The sequence below is a fragment of the Paralichthys olivaceus genome, chromosome 3 (assembly GCF_024713975.1).
Source record: "Paralichthys olivaceus isolate ysfri-2021 chromosome 3, ASM2471397v2, whole genome shotgun sequence".
NCBI lineage: Eukaryota > Metazoa > Chordata > Actinopteri > Pleuronectiformes > Paralichthyidae > Paralichthys > Paralichthys olivaceus.
Window position 1 is genome coordinate 10,007,477 of NC_091095.1, and position 26,055 is coordinate 10,033,531.

General features: G+C 43.1%; 1 protein-coding gene across 10 annotated transcripts in view; it reads right to left on the reverse strand.

The window, feature by feature from the left end:
- Window positions 1-19,693, reverse strand: part of LOC109636626 (ephrin type-B receptor 3) — a 59,558-nt gene extending 39,865 nt beyond the window's left edge. For 6 of the 10 annotated variants that reach the window (XM_020098442.2, XM_069521879.1, XM_020098433.2 and 3 more), the window contains exon 1: window positions 18,919-19,692. In XM_020098442.2, coding sequence (XP_019954001.1) covers window positions 18,919-18,982 — 64 coding nt within the window. In that variant the 5' untranslated portion in view covers window positions 18,983-19,692. Of the gene's footprint in view, window positions 1-18,918 lie in introns of all 10 variants that reach the window. The other 4 variants (XM_020098441.2, XM_020098434.2, XM_069521880.1 and 1 more) reach the window with 1 other exon arrangement.
- Window positions 19,694-26,055: the final 6,362 nt, after the last annotated feature.

Genomic DNA, 26,055 nt, shown 5'->3' on the forward strand with positions numbered 1-26,055 from the left:
AAACTGTCCTTGAGAGTGAAAATGTACCTCTACTTGTTGAGCAAACTGTGTTCAAACAATAACATAATATGCGCCAAATGTCTGATACAGCCACAGCACAAAGGAGATAGCTATTGAATATATGTTTTATTTGTCGAGATAAGCAAGGGAGAGACGAGGAGAAAAAGAGTGAGGGAGAAAGATTCCCAGCTTTGGGTGTGGCAGTCATTCAGCGCACAGTCGTTTATACCAACATCGCTTATGAGTCTCCACAGATTTCAGCAGGAGTGGAAAGAGAAAGAGAGAAAACGGGGGGAGGAGAAAGAGTCAAGGAAAAACAGCGGAGAGTAGGGAGAGGGGTGGCAAGAGATGGGAGTGCAAAATAAAAGAAGAGATATTCAAAGTAGAGACAAAGAGAGAGGGAGCAGACAAAGCAGAGAAAGAGATGGTAATGAAAGGCAGAGGGGGCCAGTAAGGTAACAAAGGGGGGAGCAAGAGGGAGGAGAGAACACAGAGGAGAGAAAAGGAGGGAGAGGATGGAGAGCTGGTACACGCTCTCTTGTATTCCCCACAGCCTCTGCACTTCTTTCACTGCCGCTGTGTTTTTGGCATGCTGACACGCAACGGCCTTCAGACACCGAGTGTGTGTCTGTGTGTGGACGTCCTGTGTATGTGTGTGTGTTTGCCTGAAGTGTCTGTGTTTGAAATGCAGCCTGATGGGAACTGTTTCTGCTCATCGCCTTACTGCCGACCAGGGAGCCATCGTCTTCTTCACTGCTGTCCTTTTCTCTGTTCTTCTACTGTCTCCGTTCTTTTCCTCCTCCCTTCTCCTCTCCTCCACAACACTCGTGCCAACCAGAACTCCCATTCATAACAGCTCAATAGCTTTTGCATCAGACAGTGGAGAAGATAGCAGCACAGTTTCCCGGGCCAAATACTGTATATGAAAATGTGATAGCAGCCAGCAACTGTCCTTGAGGAGCGACTGCACATGTGAATTTCAATGGAAACATCCTACTACCCGAGTGTCTCAGAGGCACTATAACATCAACATGCATAAACGCATAAACACACACACACACACACACACACACACACACACACACACACACACACTTGTGTTCAATAGGAGGTAGGCTATTGTGCTGCCTGTGCAGCAACATTCTGTGTATGCAGTTACTTCACAGCTCTAATAGCAGGTTTTAGACAATTTCATGTGTCAGCAATGGCTGACTCAACAAACAGGGCTCAATCACATGGGAACACAGACCCCTACTGTACACTTACATAATGCTAATGCACACACATTGTGCATAATAGATTATTTAAACAATAATAACATCAACACACACACACATAAACAGAGAATGAGGGCTATTATTAAGACTCACACACACACAGTCCTGTTTGCTCACTGTGGGTGTAGCCTAGAAAGAGCTGGAACTAGGCACTGAATAAAAGCCGTGGCTTTTTGAATGGCTGCACGCCACAAGAAAAGTGCTTAGCACCCAGCTTTGCCATTCAATAGCCACTGAGTCTCTCACAGAAACACATGCTCTCTCGCTCTCTCTCTACACCCCCCTCTACCTATGTTTCTCTTTATACAGTCTCTCCTAATACAGTCATCTGCCAACATATCAGATCACCTTACAATGCACTTCCAGTGCAGCATGTAATGATCGTGTTGAATCTAATTAAAGACGTTTACTTCCTGTTACACCCGGAACAGCTGCCTGCGTGTCTGCAGTGAGGGGCAAAGCCCCGATGCGGTCCACATTTTCTGAATGCCAGTGGCTTCCAATTACTTTAAAACAGTTTAAAGAACACCGCATTCGTAGAGACAAAAAGGTCTTTGAGGTTTGCTTGTTTCTTTTCTGCATCTCCTTGGAAACTCTCACAGACAGAATAAACAAAACAACAGAGCCAGAATCGGAGACTCTCCTATTAGTGTGGACGGCAGCTACCAAAAGGCGTCATTCGGCTCATTGAGCAAACCGCTGATTTATGAAGATGTTGCAGGGTAATTATCAAGTCAATTATCACCGCCAGTCATATTAATTTCCCAGGTATGCCCTTGCTTACCTGTGAGAAAGGGAAAAAAGGCATATGGGGAATTTTAGAAGATGAGTAATTATACTATAACCGCCATCCCTGCCACACATACACATGATTGCACCTGTACCCATGTGTGCTGTGTTTTTCCGGGGGAAGGTTAAGGAGGACCAGGTGACTGACGGACCCTCTGGGTCGGCTGGTGCTCCTCACATCAGCTCTTTAAGCAGACAGAGGGCTTGTTACAGTTTACCTGCTTGGCCCAGTCATTAGCCATTCAGGTCAAAGACACTGAGAACAAAGGGGAGGTTAGAGCAGTTTAAGTTAGGAATGCAGCCTGCCAGGTCAGGGCTCAGCAGGTCTGAGGCTGAGAGGATCTCTCACACACGCACACACACTTTCTTCAGTCACACAAATCCACACACACACACAAGATCACATAAAAGCACTGATATCTCTTTCTCTGTATCCTCACACACAAAGATGTGGGGAGTGGTGCTTTATGTAAAACAATTAAAATCCTAATGTTGCATGAGACAAACATGAACAGGAACAATGGCTCTCATACCAGACGCTGTTTATATATAACAATGTTAACTGGGCAGGTGATCTGGTTCTGTCTTTTTTCTATCCCCTCACATATTCTTCCTTCCTTTCCTTTTTTAATCCTTTGTTTCCACCTTTGTGACGAAGACTCTCCTTCGCACATATGGCTACCACTCCCATCCGTCTCTCTAGGTGTGTGTTTGCAGACTTTAACTACCTAACCAGCTTTGACGCTTTGAAGTGGTTCAAATTCCCACCTTGCAAAACCTCGACAGATGGACCTTATTTCTGTCTGCCTTTTTTTCCCTATTCTTTGCCCCGTGAACACCAGTTAATGACAAACAGTTGCGGATTGATTAAGGAAAATGCTTTGTATATTTAGTTTTGGGGACCAGGCTTTTCATTTAATTTCTGAAGCTGTTGGTGGCAGATAGATGCTATTATTTGTTATTTGGAATCATTAATTTCGAATAAGAGGTGCAGGGGAGAGATCGTTATTTTCTTTACGGATATTTTGTTTTTCAGAGTCACATACTCACCAATAGCTGTGTGAGATTAATCGCATTGATCTGTTTTGAAGAGGTAGCTCTCTCTCACACTGTCTGTCTGTGCCTCTCTGCCTCACTTCACTTTGCATGCATCAAGATTTTTGTCAGAGCTGCATTCTTAATCGCCACAGAGTTAATTAATCTCACACTTGGCTGGAGTAATAACTTGTTAGTCCTGCTCTGTGCAAATGGACTTCACCTCTTTAGCAGCTAAAGCACCCGTAATGCAGCAGCCAGGAGAGGGACACGGAGAGAGAATGTCAGGCACATCCATAAAAGAATTAACACATGGCCATGTCCATGCTAATATCTGCTTGACCTGACACGTATGTTACATTTACATATTCGCCATGAACTGCAAATTACATTCCTGCAAGGTGGATTCTTGTAAGCATAGCTGTGCAGAGGAATACACTTCAGATTCAAGATCGCCAGCGTTGCAAGATGATATGAAAAACTTTCTGACAACAGATGCTACAAATCTGTGTGAGAACACTACATCTCTTTCTTATTACGATGTTTCCATTAAGGTTTTATTATTGTATTATTCACAGAATAAACAATATTGCTGCTGTGGAGATTAGTCTAATCTCAGAAATACACTTCACATTGTGGGCCACACAGGTTCCTGGCTGTGGAACTTTACAGGATAGCGGGCGATAAACTTTATGATGCAAAATAATAACTACGTTTATATTGCAAACAATAAAAAAAAAAACAACAATACCAAACTTGTTTAATGACTTCAACAATAACATATCAGTACAATCAAGGGTTGTTTTTGATTTTACCCATGTATTTGGAAGAAGGACGCAGTAGCACCTAGTTTTTTTATGAGAAATTTGGTATTTTATATATCTCCTGTATACAGTATGTGGTGGTACATACAGGTGAGCTATCTTCTTATTAAAAAAAGAGGATGGAAATCAAATAGAGATGAAAACGACAACAGGGAAAGTGTGTAGTATCCACACTCTACCTGTTATCAACCCAGCCTGGTATTATCTGGTCAATCTCTTCGTCAGGGATTGGCAAGGTCCCAAACCTTATTACATATTAATGTGTTTAACCTATGGATAAACCACTCGATAGATAGTCGCAGCTCAGAATCCTGGCTCTGGGCAATTAAAAGAAATTGATGGACGGACAGACAGGCATCCAAGTGCTGCTGGTGTCCATATGGCAGGGGGCTTTCAGAGGCCCACGCCAATTACATAAAGACCTCTGCGCATTGGCATGACACACAGAGGGCTCCGACAGCAACACCAGAGACAGACGGAATAAATCTTACAGCGGTTAGTAACACATGGACACACACGCATATACATGTATGCACGCACAGAAACAGAAAGACTTGCAAGGACACAAGTCCCAAAATGCAAGATACACACACATACACACACATTGCACAGGCTAACATAGACACAAGCAAAATTAGTTTTCTACCTCCAACACACAAACCTAAACAGAAACTTGTCCTGTCTTTGTCCTAGTAAGATGGATGTCTAAATAATTGCACCATGATTACAGAACCGAATGCATCACCGATCCATGCTCAAGGACCCTCACACACTCCAGCAAGTCCGCTAAACACGAGCCAGATGACTTGCCCAGAGTTTATGCCTCAATTCCTCTTTTCATCTGAAGGTGTCCTGTTGTCCTTAAGGCTCCTAAACAGCAGCATAAATCTGACGGAAAGACGCTGGCCATATATCAGGCCAAGGGAGGAGGGAAACAGGAAGTGAAGGAGGATGAAGTTGGGGAAGAGAGGGAACACGGAGCTCTGGCTTGAATCTTTGATATATATATATCTTGTCTCATCTCATCTTTTCTAGCTTGTTTTTCTCTATTAGAATAGATTTGGTGTCGATAGGTTTCATTTTCAATCAACTTCTTCATTTCTCTGTCTTTCTCCTGGGCTATGTAAGAGGAATATGGGCTATGCTGGCTAATGTATTATTCACCCTTCATTGATGTGTAACTAAAGCTGGCAGTTTGGAGGGAGCACTGTGTCACCAATTACTCCATACCACCACTACCTACATGGACACACACACACATACACACTCACAGTAGCTGTAGCCACAAGGCCGCCAGGCACCCATTGATTTATGTGCTGACACACAGTGCATGTTTGCACACCTGCACGCACGTTATACCCTGAATCTAATGCATGGATTTACATTTTGAATGGCTGTGCATCCATGTTTTTGCACTTTTGTGTGTCCGTGTGCACTCTTGTGTTTCCGTCAAAGACTAAAAACCTGTTAATCTGGGGACACAGAGTGTGTGTGTGTGTGTGTGTGTGTGTGTGTGTGTGTGTGTGTGTATCTGGAGGTAGAGCCATTCTGAACCAGGAGGAGGAGAGCAACTTATTTATTTTTAACTGTCTCTGACTTTTTTTAAACTGTGCATGGAAATGTGTGAATTTAGTAAACACAAATTAGAGGAAAATGGTTTTGCACCAGGTTTGTCCAGGAGAGGCTAACCCTGAAGTTCTCCCTGCCTACTCACCTGCAAACCCGCCTAGTTAAAAAATAACCATGTGTTTTTGCAGAAGCTCACACATTAGCAGAAGTGTGGTTCAGTTCAGCTGTGGCCTATGGGGAGACAATCTGGGAGGAATAAACAACAACTAGGTGCAAGGTTGTTTTTCTGTCCATGCTGGAGACATGGCGAAATGGGATGCACCAAAAAATATCTGTAAGTTTCCATCCAGCTTGAATATATGTTCCATCTACTCAAATACACAAGCCAGACCTCTTGGTGGTCCATGAAGGGAGCTAGGTGGGGTTGGTTATGCTCCAACCGCAGGGTGTGGATCAGCTCGGACCTGATTAGTCATCGGCCCTGACCCTGAAGCTGCCGAAGTAGGTAGAATACAAATGAATCCCCAGAGATGCTGGCCAGTAAATCTGACTCGGGACCAGTGTTTATGGGATTCAAACTGTGCCACACAAGGCCACAGTGGATGGGCTTACTGACCCTGAACAGTGACTTCATTGAAATGAAGGGAAAGAGGCTTTTGGGCAGGGTGTTTGCAGGACTTATTGGTAGTTACAGTAATTATAAGATTGGGGTTATAGGAATTATGTCATGCTACTGGCATAGTTTATTCAAAAAGGTGTGATGAATTCGGCAGAATGTATTTGTTGTATTTCCATGCTCACAACAAACCCTTGTTTAATATATGACGTACTTTGCTCTCGCTAACTGTTAATATTCCACCAACTTGAAAACTCCCCATTCTGTTCCAGGAGGTTCTCTTACATATCTAATGACTGCTGAGGCTCAACACATCCAGGCTGCTTTTTTCCTAGGTTAATGAACAGGTGAGGAATTACTTAGACAGACGGAGATGGAAATTGATTTTTTTAAGTGTTGCCTCATTATCCCATGTGAGGCACTTAATGCAGTACCACAGAAACACAACACCACACAACGTGGACTGTGTAATGTCAAGGTCATATGGCTGTTATGCTTCTGTGTACGCATAGAGAGAATGGGGGGGTCAGCAGTGTGGACTGAGATTGTATGGATTGTCTGGAGGCAGCGCCATTAGTGAGGGACTAATTAGGGGACTAATAAGTGGTCCTCAGTACCGGTCGAAGCCAAGATTCATAAATAAGTAAGTGCATGGGCAGCTTGGTCGCTTAATTAACAAAGCGTGAAAAAAGGGTGTGAATCCCAAGAGGCACGGACCCAATCTGGTTGTTAGGATGGGCTATCGGCAGCAATCCTGTCTATCTTGGTGGCATTGATTGATGGCAGGCCAAATTGAATCTCTAATCATCACCACGCTTTTAGTTCCTGCACCCCTGGGGATTTACAGAGGCCAAAAGTGGCACAGGGAGTAATGCCTTTGTATCCCTTTCCTGACACTAGTGGCATAAACATCACAACCCCACCCCCCCAACAATCTCTCGCCCCTATTCACTTTACCATCCCCATCTGGCCATGGGTTATCTGACCCCTCTGTGTGTTCTCCACTCACACTTTCATGTCTGTGACGATTGTTTTCACACTAAGCCATTCAGCAGAGGTATTTAAAACCCAGACACCTCACACGACTCACTGTTAGACACCCTCGGCCCTGTAGCTGAACCAACATATTGCATTACAGCCTACTGAGGTTTGTCTTTTATGTAGCCGTTCCCTTTGCTCTAATCTTTTTTTATTGTACAAGAAGACAGGCAAGGAACATGTTTGGTGAAAAAAAAACAGAGTGCGACAATGACATGATGAAAGAGAAGTGCATGTCAGACCTGTCACTGAGGTCTCTATGTATGATCCTGGTTTTTTTTTTCTCTCTTCTCTATACAGAAACCATTTTGGCTTCGCAAGGTACAGAAAACAATCTGGGTCAGTGGAATGAGCGGAGATGACATGCACAGAAAGGGAAGTCATCTTGACAGTCAAGACCTTATCAATTAGCAGGTAACAACAAAGGGTCTCAGAGCAGTAAATAGCATCTGTCTCCCTGCTGCTTATTGACGCTGTTGGGATTCTGATATCACAATGACGTGAGATAAAGATGGAAGGAAAATAATACTGCAATTAGGACCCACTGTATCTGTGATAAGCTGCAGCCACAGAAGAGGGGACTGAGCATGGGCAGAGGGCAGAACGATGTACAAAAAGACTGAGATAAAAGAACAAAGGGCTAGAGTGACAGTTACAGAGAGGAGGCGGAGAGATCATGGGTAAGAGCAACGCTGGGAAAGTGACAAGGCCAAACAGAGTGGCAAGGAGGTGAAGAAAGGGGGAAGGTAAACAGTATATAAAAGAAAGCTTTGTCTGCACAGGATCTAGCTTAATGCCCACCTTTTTTCATTGGAAAACCTTGAACCCTCTGGTTCTTCCTCTTTGGCAGGCCACAGCGCCAAACTGTCTAGCTGGCACAATGCAAGCGGGACCTTGAAGTTGGTGCTACCTGATTAACCTTTGCTAAACTACCACTGCAGATACACAGCCTCAGACTTTCTCTTATCAGATGGCAACAGAATGTATAAGTTCTCATGTATCATTGCAAGATTTATTTTGAAATCTGGCACCATACTTTGCTCCCATTGATAACTTAGCTTAACCAGGTTTTGAATTACTCACATATGTTTGAGCAGATGAATCCACAATGCTCTGCTGTTGGTAAGCTTGCAATACCAGCTCATTTGAGATTTGTGTTTACTCACTCACTCCCTCTGCCTTTTGTTCAAATATAATTATCTTATTCTATCTGACACTGATTCACCTATTCTGACAATATCGGACATTAGTTCTTGAAATCATTAATTCAAAGTTTCCATTGATTGGCACTAGCTTGCTTGTCAGGTTCATTAAAATAACCCCTGCAGATTCCTATCAGACTTTATCAAAGCCTAGACTCTTCGTCTTAGCCTAACGAGAGTGTATGTGTGAGCAAGATACTGTAGAGACTGTAGGTGAAACATAGTGAGAGGTACTGGTGGAAAGGTGAAGCTCCCTTCTCAGGCAAAAAAATCCTGTGTCAGGAAGGATGCTGCCTGGTGTGAAAGTGGAGACTTGGACTGAGATCGGTGGCAAACTTCCAAGTCAGGAGATTAGACTTTCTCTGCTCAGATGGATCTCACAATCTTCCCCTGGCCTCTCTCCTTTCCTCCTCCACCCCTAACCTCAACTCAATTGACCTTGGCTCCCTGCAACCTCTGGCCTGCATATTTGCCTCTCTAAACACCTTTCGAAATAAATTGGCTATGCACACATACAGCGAGTGAGAGAGCTCCAACTTTGGAATGCCAATAACCTTTCTGACTTTGACTCGATAGGCGGGGGAGCAGAGCATGGAGAGCGTTGGACCCTCCATACATTTCGCTCATCAAGACAAGCTAGAGACTCAAACAGAGGAGTACATGAGGCAGTTTATGTGTGACAGTAAAGGAGGGGCATCCCCTTGAATTGAATGAGCTCACACCTGCCTGAAATCCAGCACCTGTTATCTCCAGCCTTCCTGTGATGTCGGAATCCACAGTGCTAACATGCCACTCTCACAAAGGTAAAAGGAAGGTCAGACACCACGTACTGTATAAACTCTAGAAGACATCTTGGCTTTTAGATTTAAAAAAAAATTCCTTCTCTCTTGTTCATTTGCACGAATACATTCTCACTACTATCAAAATGCCACATTTCCAGGGAAGTGAAGGGGATAAGAAATTCGGAGTCTTTGAACTGTCAGGATGTTTCAAGCCCCTTGTTCTCCTCTCGATCTCTCAGCTCCCCCGCTGCTCTGTTGGGACGGGGGAGAAGGGGGCTGATCGATGGGGTCTGACAGCAACAAAATGAATGGAACCAGCTGATTGATTCATTAGCAGAGGAGCTGGGGGATGTGGGTGTGGGCTCCAACGCTAAAAAGCAGGAGGGTGCATGGGTGAGGATTTCAAGGGGGTGGGGATCGTGTGCATGTGTATTGGGTGGAGGTAATGCATGCATGTGCGTGTGCATGTATGTCCGTGTGATTAAGTAACTATCACCATTCATGTGTGTTAAGTGTGTGTGTGTGTGTATGTGTGTGCGAGAGAGTTGAGAGGTCAGAAGGGATTTCCATAGGGTGTGAGAGGGGAAAGGGAAGCTGTTTATGGCCTGACTTGGCACAGAGGGAGGGGGTCAGCTTATATTGTCTAGTGCTTTCATCGGACTCGTTGCAATTAGTCTTTCACAGCACTCATTGTCAAATCCATATTAGAATCACAGCTAACAGCCACCATGTCACACAGGCCCACACATACAGAAATATAGACTCGGAATCATATGACATATATGAATTTGTTTCTATCTTTAGTTTGATTTGCAATGAAGTAAACTTGCAGCCGATTGCATCGTTCTATCAAAAGGAAGAAAAAAAAGTATATTTCCTGCTAGAGAAACAACAGCTCTGTGAAGTGACTGCAGCTGATAGTAAACTCACAGTGTGGCCTCCATGTGTTTGGTTGGACTGCTGCTGAGAACACACACACACACACACACTTTATAGCTATGCCGTTTACAGCTCTACCAAATGGACAGGTGTTAGGACCATCTGAGTTACAAAAGACCAAAACCAACACCTCCACATCTGCTAAAATGCCCCCGTGAAATACTTCCCTTAATAATAACCACTATAAGCTTTTTGACCTTCCTTTCATTGTCCTCTAAATATTGCACCCACTTAAGCATTAAAGTCACTATGTGACCGAGACTCGATTTTAACTTGAGCTGGGGTTAAATAAATGCTCCTCACAGCTGGCAGTGCCTCCAGGAGACTGCCGCGCGGAACCATGGGGATTATGTAAATAACTTGCCAAAAGGTCACGTGTGATCAGCGCTGCTGCCACTGAAGTGTGCTAGATTCAGTCTGTGTGAGCTGCGGGGAGACGAGAATGTGTTTAAGAGTGAATTTGGCGCACAGTTGATAAGAGAGCAGAGGTCTGGTTAAGCCTGCCGCTGTTCTGGAGAAGACAAAAAGAGAAAAGGGAAAGAAATATTTAATAGAAGCAGGGAGCGCTCTTCTTGCCTGCGGGGCCTTTTGAAGTGTAGATGAAGTGCAGGTGGCGAGAGTTTTTGACACCGAGGATGGGAAGTGGGGCAGAAGAAGGTGTAACAGCAGCTTGCTGCAAAGCTGCACTCCGTGTAAAAACGAACACTTGCGCACAGACCCCTCACCAAGTAAAATATACACCTTTCAAACTCTCTTGTTCTCACACATGGTTAATTACAGTGGACATCTGAGCCCATCACATCGTTCCCGAATTCAGCATTTCCTTTGAAGCTGTTCCTATCATCACACATAGCTCAGGATGGCTGTTTGAAAATTTGCAAGCTGTTTTCCTGCTCTTGAAGGGAACGAGGCCTGGAGCAAGGTCCTCTGCCACAAAAAAGTCCCACCTTCCACTACCCGGCTTAATACAAAGAAATTACTCTCCCCATTTCCCCCATGTCTCTTTTCTTCTTACATTTAACAAGACTGGCAGAGGCTGAAACCAGGTGATGCGGCCTTTCTCCCCCCTCAAGGCACACGTTTAATAGCGGCATTCGCTCTCAAGACAGATGTAACTGCCCGTTTTTTAAAAGTCAGATATCAAAGATCTCCTTCTGCTCCATCGGCAAAATTTGTTACAAGAGTCTGTAGCTCGTAAAGAAAATGGTGGAGGAGGCCCTGAGGTGGATCAGACTGCTGCTACGAGAAGTCAACCCCCTCCTCCCCTTAAACTCCGCCCTCCAAACCTCCCGCGCCTGCCAGTTCCGTGCTTGCCAAGAGACGAGCAGCATAACGGCCATCACATGACCGTGCGGGCTCCCAGTCATGTCTCATATGGTGCTCCTGATCCTGCATACAAATACTACAACTGCCCTGATCTATAGACTGGCCACAACGACAAAAAGAAGTCAAGCGCACATCGCTGACCCAGTCTCCAACTGTGCTTTTAACCTGGTGTGTTAGTGCGAGAGTTCCTGCGTGTCAACGAGCCGTAGAAAGCGGTACAGTCGGTCTCTCTAAATATACACATCCTCTCTCAGAGTATTTTTATTCCCCACTGGAAAAGCATAACCCCCTGGAGCTTGATTGTGTTAGGACAGCTATTGTTGAGAAGCATGAGTGTACTAAGAGGGTGCCCCCCCCCCCCATCTCAAAATCATCCAGATCCCCTTGTGACCTTTGAATGAGGGTCAGAAGAGTGTGGATAGAAACAACAGCAGGTCCTAACTCACTTATAATCTGGTCATTTTGACACACAGCAATTTTGAGCTGCGCTTTTATGGACATCCGCTGCAGACAGGGGCTATAAAACGTCAACTCTGATGGCTGCTCATATCATGTTGAACATTTCATCAGTATTTTGAAAGACATTAATATAATTTGGGAGGGACTGAAGGGGGTGAATACTCCCCCAGCAGCATGGAACAGCCATCATCCTTTCCTACACATAATGCTATAAAACTTTCATATGTTGGGCTTCCCCTTGACAAAAATGTGAATGGGATTTGACAGGAAGCAGGGGATGAAACTGAGAGAAAAAATGAATCTGACATGATTCACATGAGGACTTAAAAGAACAAAGATTTAAAACTGTTATAGTTTTAGATTATACCTTCTATTAACCATAGGACTAACACAGTAGATGGGATTGCCATCTCTCAACGCTGCCAGTACATATAACTACAGTAAATCTATCCACCTCAGTTAGAGGAGGGCGCATACTTTGACATGATGTGCCGTCAGCAACATACACTCAAACACACCCTAACCCCTCAAACCGCAAACGCATACATACGTACACCCCTTTGATGTACCTTCCATCTCGCTCAAAATCTCTCCTTCACTCTCACTCTCTATCTCTCCCTATGTCTGTGTGCGCCTCTCTCTTCCCCCCTCCCTTGTTCTGCTCGGCTGACTGCAGACAGCAGCAGTGTGTCTGTGTGGTGGGCAGGCCCAGACACATTCGCCCTCTCCTGCTCGCTCTCGACAGTGGGTGTCAAAGACCTGCCATCCCACAAGGCCCCTCTGTCGGACACCAGGATGGACTGCACACACAAGCGCCGGGCACAAGACAGCCGAAGGAGCAAGCCGCATACTCACGTATACAGCTTTGGAACCCATCCAGAGAAAGTCCTTAAAAGGGTCACCCTGTGAAGCACCCCCCACCTCTACGGCTTGTGTACTGACCGTGAATATATGGATTTATAGCAATTGCAACAATATAAAGAGAAAGGGGAGGGCTGATTTCAAAACAACACATAGACATATTATAGATTAGGTTTATAAAAGCAAGGGTTGATTATGGTAAAGTACAGCCAAAGATTTTATTTGGATTAAATAAGTCATTGCATAAATTCACTTTAAACACATTTCTTTACACATAGGATCACTTTACTCATGTTGCATATGTTTTAGATACACAGGACAGACGTTTTTACATGTGTGACTGTTTTGAGTATTAGCCCTCGCTGCTTATCATTGTTGCCGTTGTGCACAAATGGTCATTAATATCTACAGCAACTTTTCATAGGAGCTGAAAAACTAGTTTGGAGATGATTTAATTCCATATGGAGGTCACTGTAAACTAATACCCACAAGCTACAGAGCAACCTGAACCACTGTAATAACAATATGCTCACTCTTATTTTTCGAGTAGTGTACTTTTGCTGCTGGTTTTTTATTCTGCTCCCGTCAATCCTGTTTTGCAAGCACTGAAAGTCAAGCTGGAGAGCGCCATTATGTTGTAAAGCCCTAAACAAATACAGTGCAACGGACTTGACTAGACATCATCCCTGGTGTCATATTTTCTCACGTTCGATACAGACTCCGCAGTACAGTTCAATGGAATCAAAGCTGAAGGGACGACGTCCATGTTTCCATCCCCACAGCCTTATTTCTATTGGTCGCCCTAGCTTCCTGGTGAGAGGAGACTCCAGCAGGCCTGACACGGCTGTTGCTTGCCTGCATGTGAATTCCAGCTCGGTGAATCTTTCTGCGCTGCCATTTAAGCTATGACCCATTGGCTGGTGCACATGAGCACTCCCGCAGGCCCAAGGCATCTGTAAAGTCTGTCTGCTCTGCTGCTCTCTGGGTCTCTGCTCCAAATCTGCCCTCAGATCCCAACCACCACAACCACCGCTCCCCCCCCCCCCCCATACCATCCCACCCCAACTCCCAACATGTCGTCATCCACTCCCCCCTTCTTCCTGAGCGCCTTACGCCAATCCAAACCTAAGTCACTGTACATCTGTTCAACATGGCTGCTGCCTAGCTTATGACCTACCGAGTGGCTGGGATCCCCGTCGAGGTCAAGATACCAGGATACTGGTGAGGGACTGGAGCTGCTGCTGTCCCTCATGTTGCTGTGGTGTCTATTGTTTGTATATGCTTGTTTTTAAAGTACGGCAGAGTGAAAGTTGAGATCTAACTGCGTTTCTGTGCCAGTTTGTTCCTTTGGAGGAAGAAATAACAAAAAAATGACACTAAAAATTAAATTAAACAGTCTCAAGGCGTGTTCTGAATGCAGAAATAACTTATTGGATTTAAACTGTACACACTGTAAAAGAGTGAGACTCAAAATGTGTTAGATAATAATAATATTATTACTATATATAATTCTAGATATATGTTCCTAAATATACAGAATTGTGTTGAACATTATCATATAGATAGATAGATAGATGTTAATAATATAAAATAATGCCTTGTGTATTTATTAATTCATGTGTTAATCAGTTTATCCCCTGCACATAAAATAAATTACTTTAACTAGGTCTTATTGTCAGAAAGTCTACATTCTAAATTGTAGAGATATTATCATTATTTTTATTGGTATTATTATTATCATCTCGTTGGAAAGACAGAAAGCCCTTTTAGAAACCCGTGTGCGCATTAGCAAAGTCATCCCTCAGCCAGCAAATTGATTCAGGACGCATTGATGAACATCCTTATGAATTGGTAATTGCTGCGAGCGAGGAGACAGCTCGGCTCGTCTCCCGCATCAGACCTGATTCTGCGGTTTCAGAAGGTTGAGCAGCGCTGATTCACCCGATCGATGAGAAGACCGCATCAATTAACACTTTGAACACTGTGAGTGTGTTTATGCGACTGTCTTATCACATCACCCCCAGCATCATCATGTGCTGTAATGAAAAATAATGTATTTAAGTTCGGTAAAATAATAACACTTATATAATTATCTTAGATAGATAGATTTAATCAGCATTAGGGCATTAGTAGAATTGCATCTTTTGTTTTGCAAATTCACTTCCACGCCTCTTCAGCAGCTTAAATGCCTCCGTGCCATCTCCGCCATAGAGACACTAATAGTTTCCTTTGTCACTTCAATGGGACCCTAAACACATTTGTTCTGTGATTTGCTTTTGAATGTGACACAGAAGAGTTCCTGTAAAGTAAAGTTTAGCATCGCGGGCCACACACACGCTGCTGCTGCGCTCTTATTAAATAAAGCCGGTGAGTAAAGGCCTGAGTGCAGCCAGTGCGCCGGACAAAATGGCCCCCGCTTATTATGAATGATAATTCTGATTTAGCAAGATACGGCGCTGAAATGCGTAGGGTCCACATTTCGGTTTGTACTTGTACTTTAAGGGAAAATCAAGACGCTACATGCAGTGCAGTTCTTAGGATTGAGCTTTTAGAAGGATTCCCCTTAAAACCAAGGCAAATAACCTCTCCTACATTTTAACTTGGCTATGTTTTATATTAGTGGGAATTAACTTTACGCATATTTGCCGTCTGGTGGAAACCCCCTCTTCACCAGCCAGAGACAGGGGATAGATTTTTAGGATTATTATTCATCTTATCATTATTTATTTTTAAGGCAAAGGAAGGTTTGTCTGTCTGGTGAACACCACCTGGAAATAATAATATACAAACCTCCTTCCTCCAACACATTCTAATGCTCTGCTACTGCCTCGCAATGTCCTTTATAATGTCACTAATAAAATAATGATGACGAAGGTGAGGTGACCTCCACTGCTCACAGAAAAAGAGCAGGGGGCAGAATAAATGCAGTGGGTCTGATGAGGACTGTGCCAACTGCAAACAGGCACAGGAAAGCTCCTGTGGAGGTGTGATCTCACCCACATAAAAAAGGGCCTGATGGTGCGTAATCTTACCACCGAGTGCAAAAAGAAAATCCCGGGCTGCAAGTATGAGATCTTTTTGTCTCGGTTTAGTTGAAAATTTATGCCAGGTGAGATTTATTCATGCGGAAGAAACCAGGAGAGTTTTTAGAAGGGGGTCGTTATTACGCACGAAACTTTTCCACTAAACTAAAGTGGCACCGTCACGGACAAAGTTTTCACAGTTGCTTAAACAGGCTCTAAGGCTTATAGATAAGAAACAATAGGCAATTTCAAGTCTTCAAGTTTGAACCATATACTGCACAACAGGGATGCATTAAGACAATAAACCCAGACAAACGGCATCGACGTGGGTCCCCAGCTCGTTGCCCTGGCCTGAATATCATTATGGTGGCTGCAGTACTCATAGTTCTTTTTCTCTCTCCTGTGCTTCCTTTCTCCATCATAAGTAATTTACAGCGGAGAATAACCAAACCGCCTGAGCGCTACACAAGACTGTCATCGACACAATTTGTCTCCTCTGCTGGAAGTTCAAGAGCCAAGGCCTCTCCTGCGCCCACCAAGTCCACAGACCCCCCCTGACCCCGGCATCAGCGCGATGCATCAACTTCTAATTCAAAAACAACTAAATTAATTTCATGATCGAATACAAGCAGGGGGAAACTAACCTTAAACTTCAAGATTACAATTCAGCGCACACATAAAACTCAGTAGAGTATCAAATAAAAATAATTAATCAAATTAAATAATGTAAAGTAAGTGAATAGATCGAAATTATCCATTTATGTTAATAACCACTCTAGCACTCAAACACGGGTGAAACCCAGGGTGTACTAAGTCCATAATTAAATAATGAAAAACAAAATTCTAAAGTTTAAAGACTTTGGGTTTAACTACTATCCCTCCTCTCGAAGCTCGCGTGGAAAAAGATAAAAAAAAAGAAGAAAGAAAAAAAGGATAGAAAACATAGATTAATGACAGAAGTCTTTTCCCCCGGGCTGTGTGACCCTGGGACCCGGAGAGAAGCGCGCTGAGGCCGGGGGAAACCTCCCCAGAACCAGGCCGCTCGATTCTCCCCAAATCGCCATAAAAACCCAGAGATCCCAGAAAAGAAGTCTGAGCAGCGGCGGCCATAAATCACCGGGCTGTATTAAAAGCTTAGGTAAACCCCCTGCCAGGTCAGTCGGGTACAATTTATGGAATCACTTATGCAGGGAATAGATTGTTCTAACGAAATAGATCAACTTCGAGCCGGTGCGAGGCAGAGTCAGTGCTATAGTCAAGAAAAGTTCTGCCTCACTCCTCCTCTGTCTCTTTATTTTACCTGTGGAGCCCCTGACTTCTGCACAAGAATCCAAAACACACTCAAACCTTGTGTTTTCAAGCACGCTGACCTGCGGGGGTCATGGAGAGGGGTCCAAGGGGGGTCCCTGGTAAAATATCCCGAACCTACAGTTTTCAAAATGATTGTGTGCAGACATCTAGATATCTTTCACTCTGTGCGTAATCCATCACCCGAAAGTAGTTTGTTAGTTCTGAGATGTTTGAGCGAATAAAGTGGCTTCTGGATAAAACCATGACCTGCATCTCCTCTCTGTTATCAACAGTACAAATAAAACAACAGCCGTTATCAGATAAACTTCACACTATATTTCCAGTGCCCTCAGTTCCCAGTGTGTTCTTCACCTCTGGTCCCGACAGAGGAAGCAGTGGTGCGGAAAGTAATTTAGTCTGAATGGTGATTTCACGAAGATATAAAAAAAGCAGTGGGATGTTTTCTCAGCACCGACTGTAACAGGCCCACGGATGTTTTCTCAAATTAGGGTCAATACACAGAAAACTTCGCTTTAAATCCTATATGTAATGGAGGTTTAATAATTTAAAAGAGTGAGGTAACACTTTCCATGCAGTGCAAAAGTTTTCTACTTAAGTCTTTTCAGCCTGTACCTGCGCGCACACTACCACCGTGTTTCTGCTTCACTTCAAATCAACTAGAGGACCGTGAAAGAAAAAGCTGAGTTTGATAAAAAAAAAAATACTGGTCCTATCTGACTTTTGCAGTTCTTAAAAAAAATAAAATAAAACTCTTTACGCACGGGTCAAGAAGAAACACTGGGAGAGAAACGCGTTCACTGAGTCAGTGGCCCACTGTCCTACTTTCCTACTGGCATCACAAGCCAAACGGGAGCCTCGCCTGAGCTCCAGCATTCATAGTTAAAGCTTTCGCCCCCGTTTCAGCCTATTTCGCACTATCGCTTATTCTGATTCCCCCAAAAACTCGAACAGAGGGAGTCGTTGGTAAATGTACAGAGAAGAAATATCCCAGGAGTTGGGACACTAGCCTATATTCCGCTGGGGAGAAGAGAGCTAGAATTTCCCATCGATTTTACGCACGACGAACGTCAACACTCAGCCAAAACAGATGGCTCAGTTATTGAAAGCAACTGCCATGATATATAACTGTACATAAACAGTCGATGCCACTTCAAGGAAAAATAAACATTAACGAAAGTAAAATCGAAATGAACACAGAGATAAATGAATGAGTGTTAATTTGATTTAAATCACTAAATCATATTATGCGTTTTCAAAGCGAATGTTGTGCATATTGTGTAAAATAATTGTGTAGTTTGCCTGAATGAAATAAAGATCAAAAAGACAATTAACGAGTTTGTTTTGGATTCGAACTGACAGTGCACATGTCAAAAGGCCACACACTCACAGAGCACTAAAATACAAGCTGCCGACCTGGGGGGGAAGTGTCTGAGGGTGGGAGAGGGGAGGACTAGGGTGCACGACTCCCCGATGGGATACAGTGTAAAGCTAATTTCCTTAAAGTGACGGAGAAAGCACCGACAGTCGGCAAAAGCTGACTCTACAGAAGAATACACAACCCCAATTGAAATGGATGAGCGCTCGTTGACGCGCACAACAATACTGTATTGAAACCTGTGCCGGCCAATGCGCCTGGCTGCGTAAAGCCATTAACGATCCCTTAAATCCAACCAGATGGTCACTTTGAAAACGAAATGTTATTTTTTTAAATTCGGTAATGGTAGAAAATAGAGAATTTGGGTATAAAGGAGCCTCACCCCGCTGCGGTGCCCAGCCTGAGATGCATGGGTACTGTCTCGCCTATGGAGGAATAATACGCTCATCCTGCAAAGCAACAAAACATCATGCAAATATGAAAAAATCTTACCTTCAACGGCGGACACCATGGGCAGCAAGAGGCTGCATAAAAGCAGAAAGTAATCCATTGTCATAAAGCAGTCAGGTCGGACATGTAAATAGACCCACGGCAGAGAGTGAGGGCAGGAGTACAATCCTGGGTGATCCGACGCTCCACGCACCCAGTCCCGTCCCTGTCCCAGCTGCGTCAAGCCTCCAGCACCAGAGTTATCCCCATTCACCAACACTCACGTTGAGGGGAGAGTTCAGAGAGGAAAAATAACCACCGTGGTGGAAAATGCGTGGATACAAACAGGCTTTCCGCCCCTTTCAGTGATCTCCAAGCGTGCGTTATTAAACCAGGGAGAAGGCAGCAGGCGCAAGTCCTCCAGTCCCTTCCCCTCGCATGGAGCGAATCGGCTGTAAACAGGTAGTCCAGTCCGGGGTGGTCACCATCCAGGAGAATATTCCCAGCAATATTTTTCGATGGGAGTCAACGAGGGAAAAAATAAATTACAGCCTTCTCGATGAGATCCAAAGAGTTTTTTTTTTTCTTTCTGCGGTCAGAGGAGCAGCCGCACTTGTGTCAGAACCATGGTGAACCGTCCCAGCTCCGGCAAGCTGTGCGCTCTCTCATGCGTCCACGGTCGGAGATGAATAATTCCTGGATGAAGACACAGCCGCGTCTGTTTGAGTAGATATTTATTCCCTGAGCGAAATGTTGTGAAGCTGTGGCTGCTGTGTGAGGGGCCGTCTGCTTCGCTCGGCTTGTGCACTGGAATGAAGCGCACACGGCTGTGGAGGAATAAGGCGAGAGAGAGACAGAGAGGGAGAGAGAGAGAGAGAGAGCGAGAGAGAGAGCGAGAGAGAGAGAGAGAGAGAGAGAGAGAGAATGGGACACTAGGGGGGAGGGGTTACGTGTGAAGCAGCTGCACATGAATAAAAAAATGTCTACCTTGACATCATTCACTCTCACATTCATTATCAAAAATCCAATCACCAAATCACAGTGTGTTAAATACAACACGTTTACTTCTTCCACGAGCTGTCTTTGTTTTACGCACAGTTAAAGCAGCACCAGCCAGTCTTCTCCTACTTGCCTGTGACAAAAATAGAACAACATTTTATATATATATATATATATATATTAAATATTTGCATACCATTTTGATATGGAGCACAATTTAAAAAGTGTAACAGCCGTATTAATTGCTTATTTATAATATATATATATATATATATATATATTTGTTGTATTTCAGTTGTTTTAGCAGCGTGTTATTCCGCCTGGTCTTTCTTGGGACTCCCAGCCGCTGCACAGTCATGGACACACAGCGCCCCCCTGCGGGTCGCTAGGTTTTGATGTGAGGGAGAAGTGAAGTTTCTGCTGAGGTTTTTTTCATTCCTTTGATTAAAATTATTTTTTCGATACTAACATGACTGCAGAGCTCTAGAACATGCCCGAGAAGCTAAGGTGGACACTCGTGAATATTTCCCCCTGAACCTAAAAGAGTCACCTCGTCCATTTTGAGATTTTGTGTGAGTATGAAAAGGATCAAACTCAGCCAACATCACATTCTATATTCTAAACGTTGCTGTAGAGCAAAATATATGAACAAAGAAAATGCTTAAGGGTTTGAATAATTAGCTCATAAAATATTAAAATTTTCCACCTATTTCGAGTTAAGAGTGTTAAGAAAAAATAGTAGAGTCAAGAAACTTTCTTTAAGTTTATGTGAGCAAAACTACTGCAATAATAATAATAATAATAATAATAATAATAATAATAATGAAGCCAGACATTTAATTTCATCTGTCGAGCAAAAGCAGCAGTGTGCGTGTGTGTGTGTGTGTGGGTGTAAGTGTGTGTGTGTGTGTGTGTGTGTGTGTGTGGGTGTAAGTGTAAGCACCGGTCCTATTTCTTCTTCGGTGAAGTTACATCTGTCCATGCAGGCTTTAACAGCTCTCCTCCCCCACTTGTCTCTCTGGCTTTAAAGTCGTTTTATTGTATCAGTATAAATGCTTCGGCCGATACTCAAAACAGCAGTAAACAAAGTTAAAGGATGTGCCAAGAATAATGTGTTTTAGTCCAAAGGGGAAACCTTTAATATGTTATTTCGTTTTATTTACAGGAAACAAATACAACCGCCTGGAGCACGTTTTTCAGTTTTAGGGGTCATGATAGGTGTATAAATGAAGGGAAATGGCCATTTGCTCTCTCAAATAAAATCCCTGTTGTTTGTGGAGGATTTAAAAGGACCATTGACAACAAGGAGCAGTGACTCAACTCGCAGGTTATTTGCAAAATAATATTTGAATGAGATTGGCACTTATGCTGAGAAATATTTAGGTCATTTAAATAAAAATAAAAAATCATAAATAGTGCGCAGATGAATCAAATGAAGTCAGAAATAACAGAGCCAGAGATGAGAAATTAAGTTCTCCAGTATGAAAGGCAGCACAGTCAGCATTAATTCATCTCAGTAGCAGAAGTGTGTATTATTAATCATGTTGAATATTGATGTGTTCAGTGCTGTATGTGGCGAGAAGAGAACACTGCTCTTCACATCCAGCTAATGTAAGGAATCTGCAAACCACGTCTTGTAGTTAACTTCATTGCGCAAGTAAAGCTTAGCACTTATGTTACAACAATGGAATCTGTCGCCTGTTCTGCAGGTAGAAATGTTGTAGGCGTCTTAGGAGGAATCCAGACCTGTGAAATGTCAAAGTGAAGCCAAATTACTTCTCTGTTAGAGTATAAAGTTGAAAGGGGATTGGATGCCATTTCCTGCAAGGTGCAACCATGTGTTCTGTTGTGTGTGTTGTGAGTCCGTCTGTGTTGCCACTGTCAGAGATTTGACAGGTAATAAAAACTTTTCATGACTTCTTATTGAGCCATTTGGCAAATGTATGTAACTTCACAGTGAGCACTACCAATCAAAGAAGTTGCACAATTATTTTGAAAACTTTCCATCTGTCCTGAATTACATTTGTCAATTCAGAATAAAGTTGTTTCTGTCTGTGAAAGTGCTGACATGTTTACGCTCATCATGCTGAAATGTTGGTCTTTGATAAATATTGGCAATATTGGTATAACAATAACATCATACAGCAGTGCATTGAAGTTCCCAGATAGGTTAACTTTCCAAAATAATTCAAAGCTCGTGCATATCTTTGATTCATAATGTTTATAACATTGTAATTTAAGTAAGATTGAAACTCTATGCTTGGAAATGACCTTGGTGCACGAAATGACCCAACACCTGTAAAACGGTTCTCTCTTGAAAGGAAGCTCTCAACTCTATGGTGTCAAGCTTTGTGCTACAGGTCAACTTGAATATGTCATTAGCAATGAACTTTTAGAATCAGGAGGGCGCTCATACCTACGCCACGGCTAACTCCTTATCTTGCCATGTCACAGAAAGTTGAAAACAATCCCGCATCGATCATCCATTTATCCAAATCCACTCCAAAATTTGATGGATTCCTCCTTGCATCATGCCAAACCCTCTACAAGATTTAATAGAAAATGTTTCAATAGTTTTTGAGTAAATATTAGAATTTCATTCTAATAATATAATTCTGATGTGTTAAAGGTTGCCTCAGATTTACGCAAGGTATATAAATGATATATTTTGCATAGCATGTCTGACTTACACAAAGTCTCTCACATATGAATTCCTGTTTATTTCACATCTATATAATCTATTTGAAGGAAAATTATTTAATAAGTGAAGTGGGTAAGAAGATCTGAAGTAGCCTCATTTGTTTCCAAAACCACCAAAGCCCGAGTTCGTGCCACCTGGCCGTCATTACAGGGCGACCACTGGGTTCACAACTAACACCTCTGTAACTTCCATATCCCTCTGACTGCTTTTAAAAGGAAATGGGGTAGAAAGACCAAAGAAAAACTTTGCTAAGAAAAGAAAACATAATGATAACTTTAAGATTTTAGTTCTCATTTGTGTTTTTACCGATTGTGGTTAGGAGCAGGTTACAACTTTTGAAGTTTTTTTCCCACAGGATCAAAGAGAAAAGATGCCGGTCTAAGATTACCAGGAGTGCTTCTCAGAGAATTCCTCAACCTCTAGCTTTGTGCCAATGTAAAAAATAAGTGTGTCAAACCATAAATATGGGCTTGATATAAACCAACACACTAGGTGGGGGTACTTTTTCCAATGGCTGGAACATCCACATTAATAAATCACTGGTACTGTTCTTTATAGCCATGGTAAAGTTTTTACAAAACTTATGGAGCAGGTTTATTTTTCTATATTTTATAGTGTGTGTCATTTGAGAAGGTTGAGAGTTTCCCCGTCTATGAATGGCAGCAGTAAAACTGTACATACAGCTCCGTTGTTATATAATGACTTTAACGGGTCAAGATTAGCGTTCAAAACACCCACCGACACACACAGATAGTCTATTTCTGGAGACCTTAGATTGATTTTTTTTACTTCTTCCTGGAGGCTTAGCCATTACCCACAAGCAAAAAATGCTTGTCCCTAACCATTACCCTATAATATAATCTCAACGAGGACAAGAAGACATTTTAACTTCTCCAAAACCAGATTCAGAGCGCAGATTTTGTCCTGGAGCAGCATCTGATCTGCTTTGAAGTCCGCAATTAGATCCAAATGAAACAAATACATATAAACACACACTGTACACAGGCACAGAGAAATGGTCCAGTAAGTGCTCCGGAGAAGCACCTGGCTCGCATTATGAAACTCAATAAGTAAAGTGGCAGACATTTTACTGCCATATGGAAATTTCTCAAGCTTACACCTACTGCGCCCTTGCTAGACCCTCGCTAACCTCATCCATCCTTCCTCCCACTCATCCTGTGCCAGGATATCAGTGTCTCTACTTTCTCTCTTAATACAGAGCATGCACACACACACATATGGACTCAAGACCTTTACTGACACACAGCAAACTTCTCTTCTTTGACCCTTCCTCCCCCACCAATCATATGGCCAGACACAAACACACAGATTTAATTTGTGCATGCATAAAAGTAACTTTCCACACACATTCTCTCTCTCACACACACACACACACACATTCACACTAACCCTGACTCTAGCAGCAAGTCTAAACCCTCAAATGAAGTGGGTCAGAAAGTGAGGACTGACTAAAATGTCCTCACTCCATAAGATCTAGGCTCAAAATGGTCCTCACAAAGATATCTGTCCAAGTACACACACACATGCAGACACACACTCTGTAGCTCTTATGTCTGGTCTGGTCTAATGTGATGTGAGTGTGAGAGGATCACTTTACTCTGGCAATATTAAGGGAACGGTGAGCCATTGGTTATGTTAGAGTGTCCTTTGACATGTGTGTGTTTGCATGTGCAGGCGTGTACACGTGTACATGTGTGTACGTGTGAGTGAACAGGCAGAGAGCACTGGTAGTACTGGTGGAGGAGGAGCTGCTGGTGGGTGGCTCTGGAGAATCTCACAGAGGCTCAAAGCTGGAATCCAGGCAGAAAGGAGGTGCTGTGTGTGTCTGTGTGCGTTTGTGTGACTGTGTGAGTGGGAGAGAGGGGAGCTGTTCACGAGGGTTTTGGGGGTGGGGAGGCGTGGGGGTCTAATCCTCCAGGCCTTCACCACTGACCGAGCACTTAACACAGGATCACAAATGCAGCCCTGACTGAACCCCCTCAAGACCACCATCATCCACACTCCTCTGCACCCACCAGCACACACACACACACAACACCACATCCACTGTGTCGCCTCCAGCCCCAGTCCTGCTGCTGTAAATCAGCACCTCCTTGCCAACACCCCCCACTCTGCACACCAACGACACTCATGTTTTGCCACAACCAGCTACTGTCTGTCTCTGGTGAGTATCTCTCACCTTTCAGTACGTTCTCTACCTAACTGAGAAAAGATAAACTTCAGTGTCTCACTTGACTGATTGACTGAGTGACTCATTTATGACTCAGCCCCCCATCACCTCGACCCCACTGTCTTTATGCCGCCTGACAGATAGACAGGCAGGTATTTAGGCAGACAGGCAGTCATACTTAGATGCAGTCATATATGTATGAGGACCCCGGCGTCATACAGGCACACACACGCATCGCTGACAAACAGCCTGAGCATGCAAATTACATGCTGCGAGGACAAGAAAAAAATTAGAGGGAGAAGAACGTTTCACCGCTACGTCAGGAAATCGAAGTATCAAGTCTGAGGAGGTGGATAAGTGATCACGGATCTGGCAACTGAGGTTTAGTTCCTGACTTTACATGAGGCTCTCAATGGCAAATTAAGCTTTTCAGCCACATCTAAAGCCTCATTATAAACTCAACCAAGGTTTCAGCTGCCTAACCTTAACTGTAATTGCTTTTCTTGCTTATTAACATTTCTATTCAACGTTAAATTGGTGTCCAGTGTGTTACCCATTGCTGTTTCTAGATGTGTGTTGATTTGTGATGAATTCAAAAACTTTAGAACAGATGTTCTTTTACAAACAAAACAGGCATCATTACTTTATCTCTTTCAAACCTTTTTATCTCCGACAAGGAGATTATGTTTTTCCCCCTGTCCATTTGTTTGTACTGAACAGATTCCACTTAGTTAAAGGATGCGCGATGGATCAAGCAAGAACCCATTACATTTAGCTGCAGGTATTTTTGTCTTTCTTTAACATTGTGAGATGTGATTTTTGACAGTTCCACTGATCTTCCAGAGAATGATTCATAGGTCTTAATGAAAAAAGATCAGGAATATCTTGGGAACTGCAATTTGGTGCAGCTTGATTGAATTTAAGTGGACTGTTGGGCCTTGGCAGAGGAATGTGCTCTAATGACTGCCATTCTATGTTGTTGCTTTGAAATACCACTTATTGTTCATTGTGGTTTTTTAACCAATATAAAACACAACTATATAAAGGCCAAGTCAAAGTTCTTAATTGTAAAACAAGTAGAAAATTTACATAAAATGCTGTAATTTATATAAAATGTGTATAAACTCAATTCTAAATTGGATATTGTCTAAATGTTTAAAAGTCATTAATTAATCTCCGCACATATAATTTCTCAAACATGGTCTTCTTTCTGTTCCTTCTACTGTCAGACTCTGATACTCAGGTACATTGGCCAACAGTGTACACGTCAGATGTATTCCCATTAGCACAATGGATAAACCCCATGTTC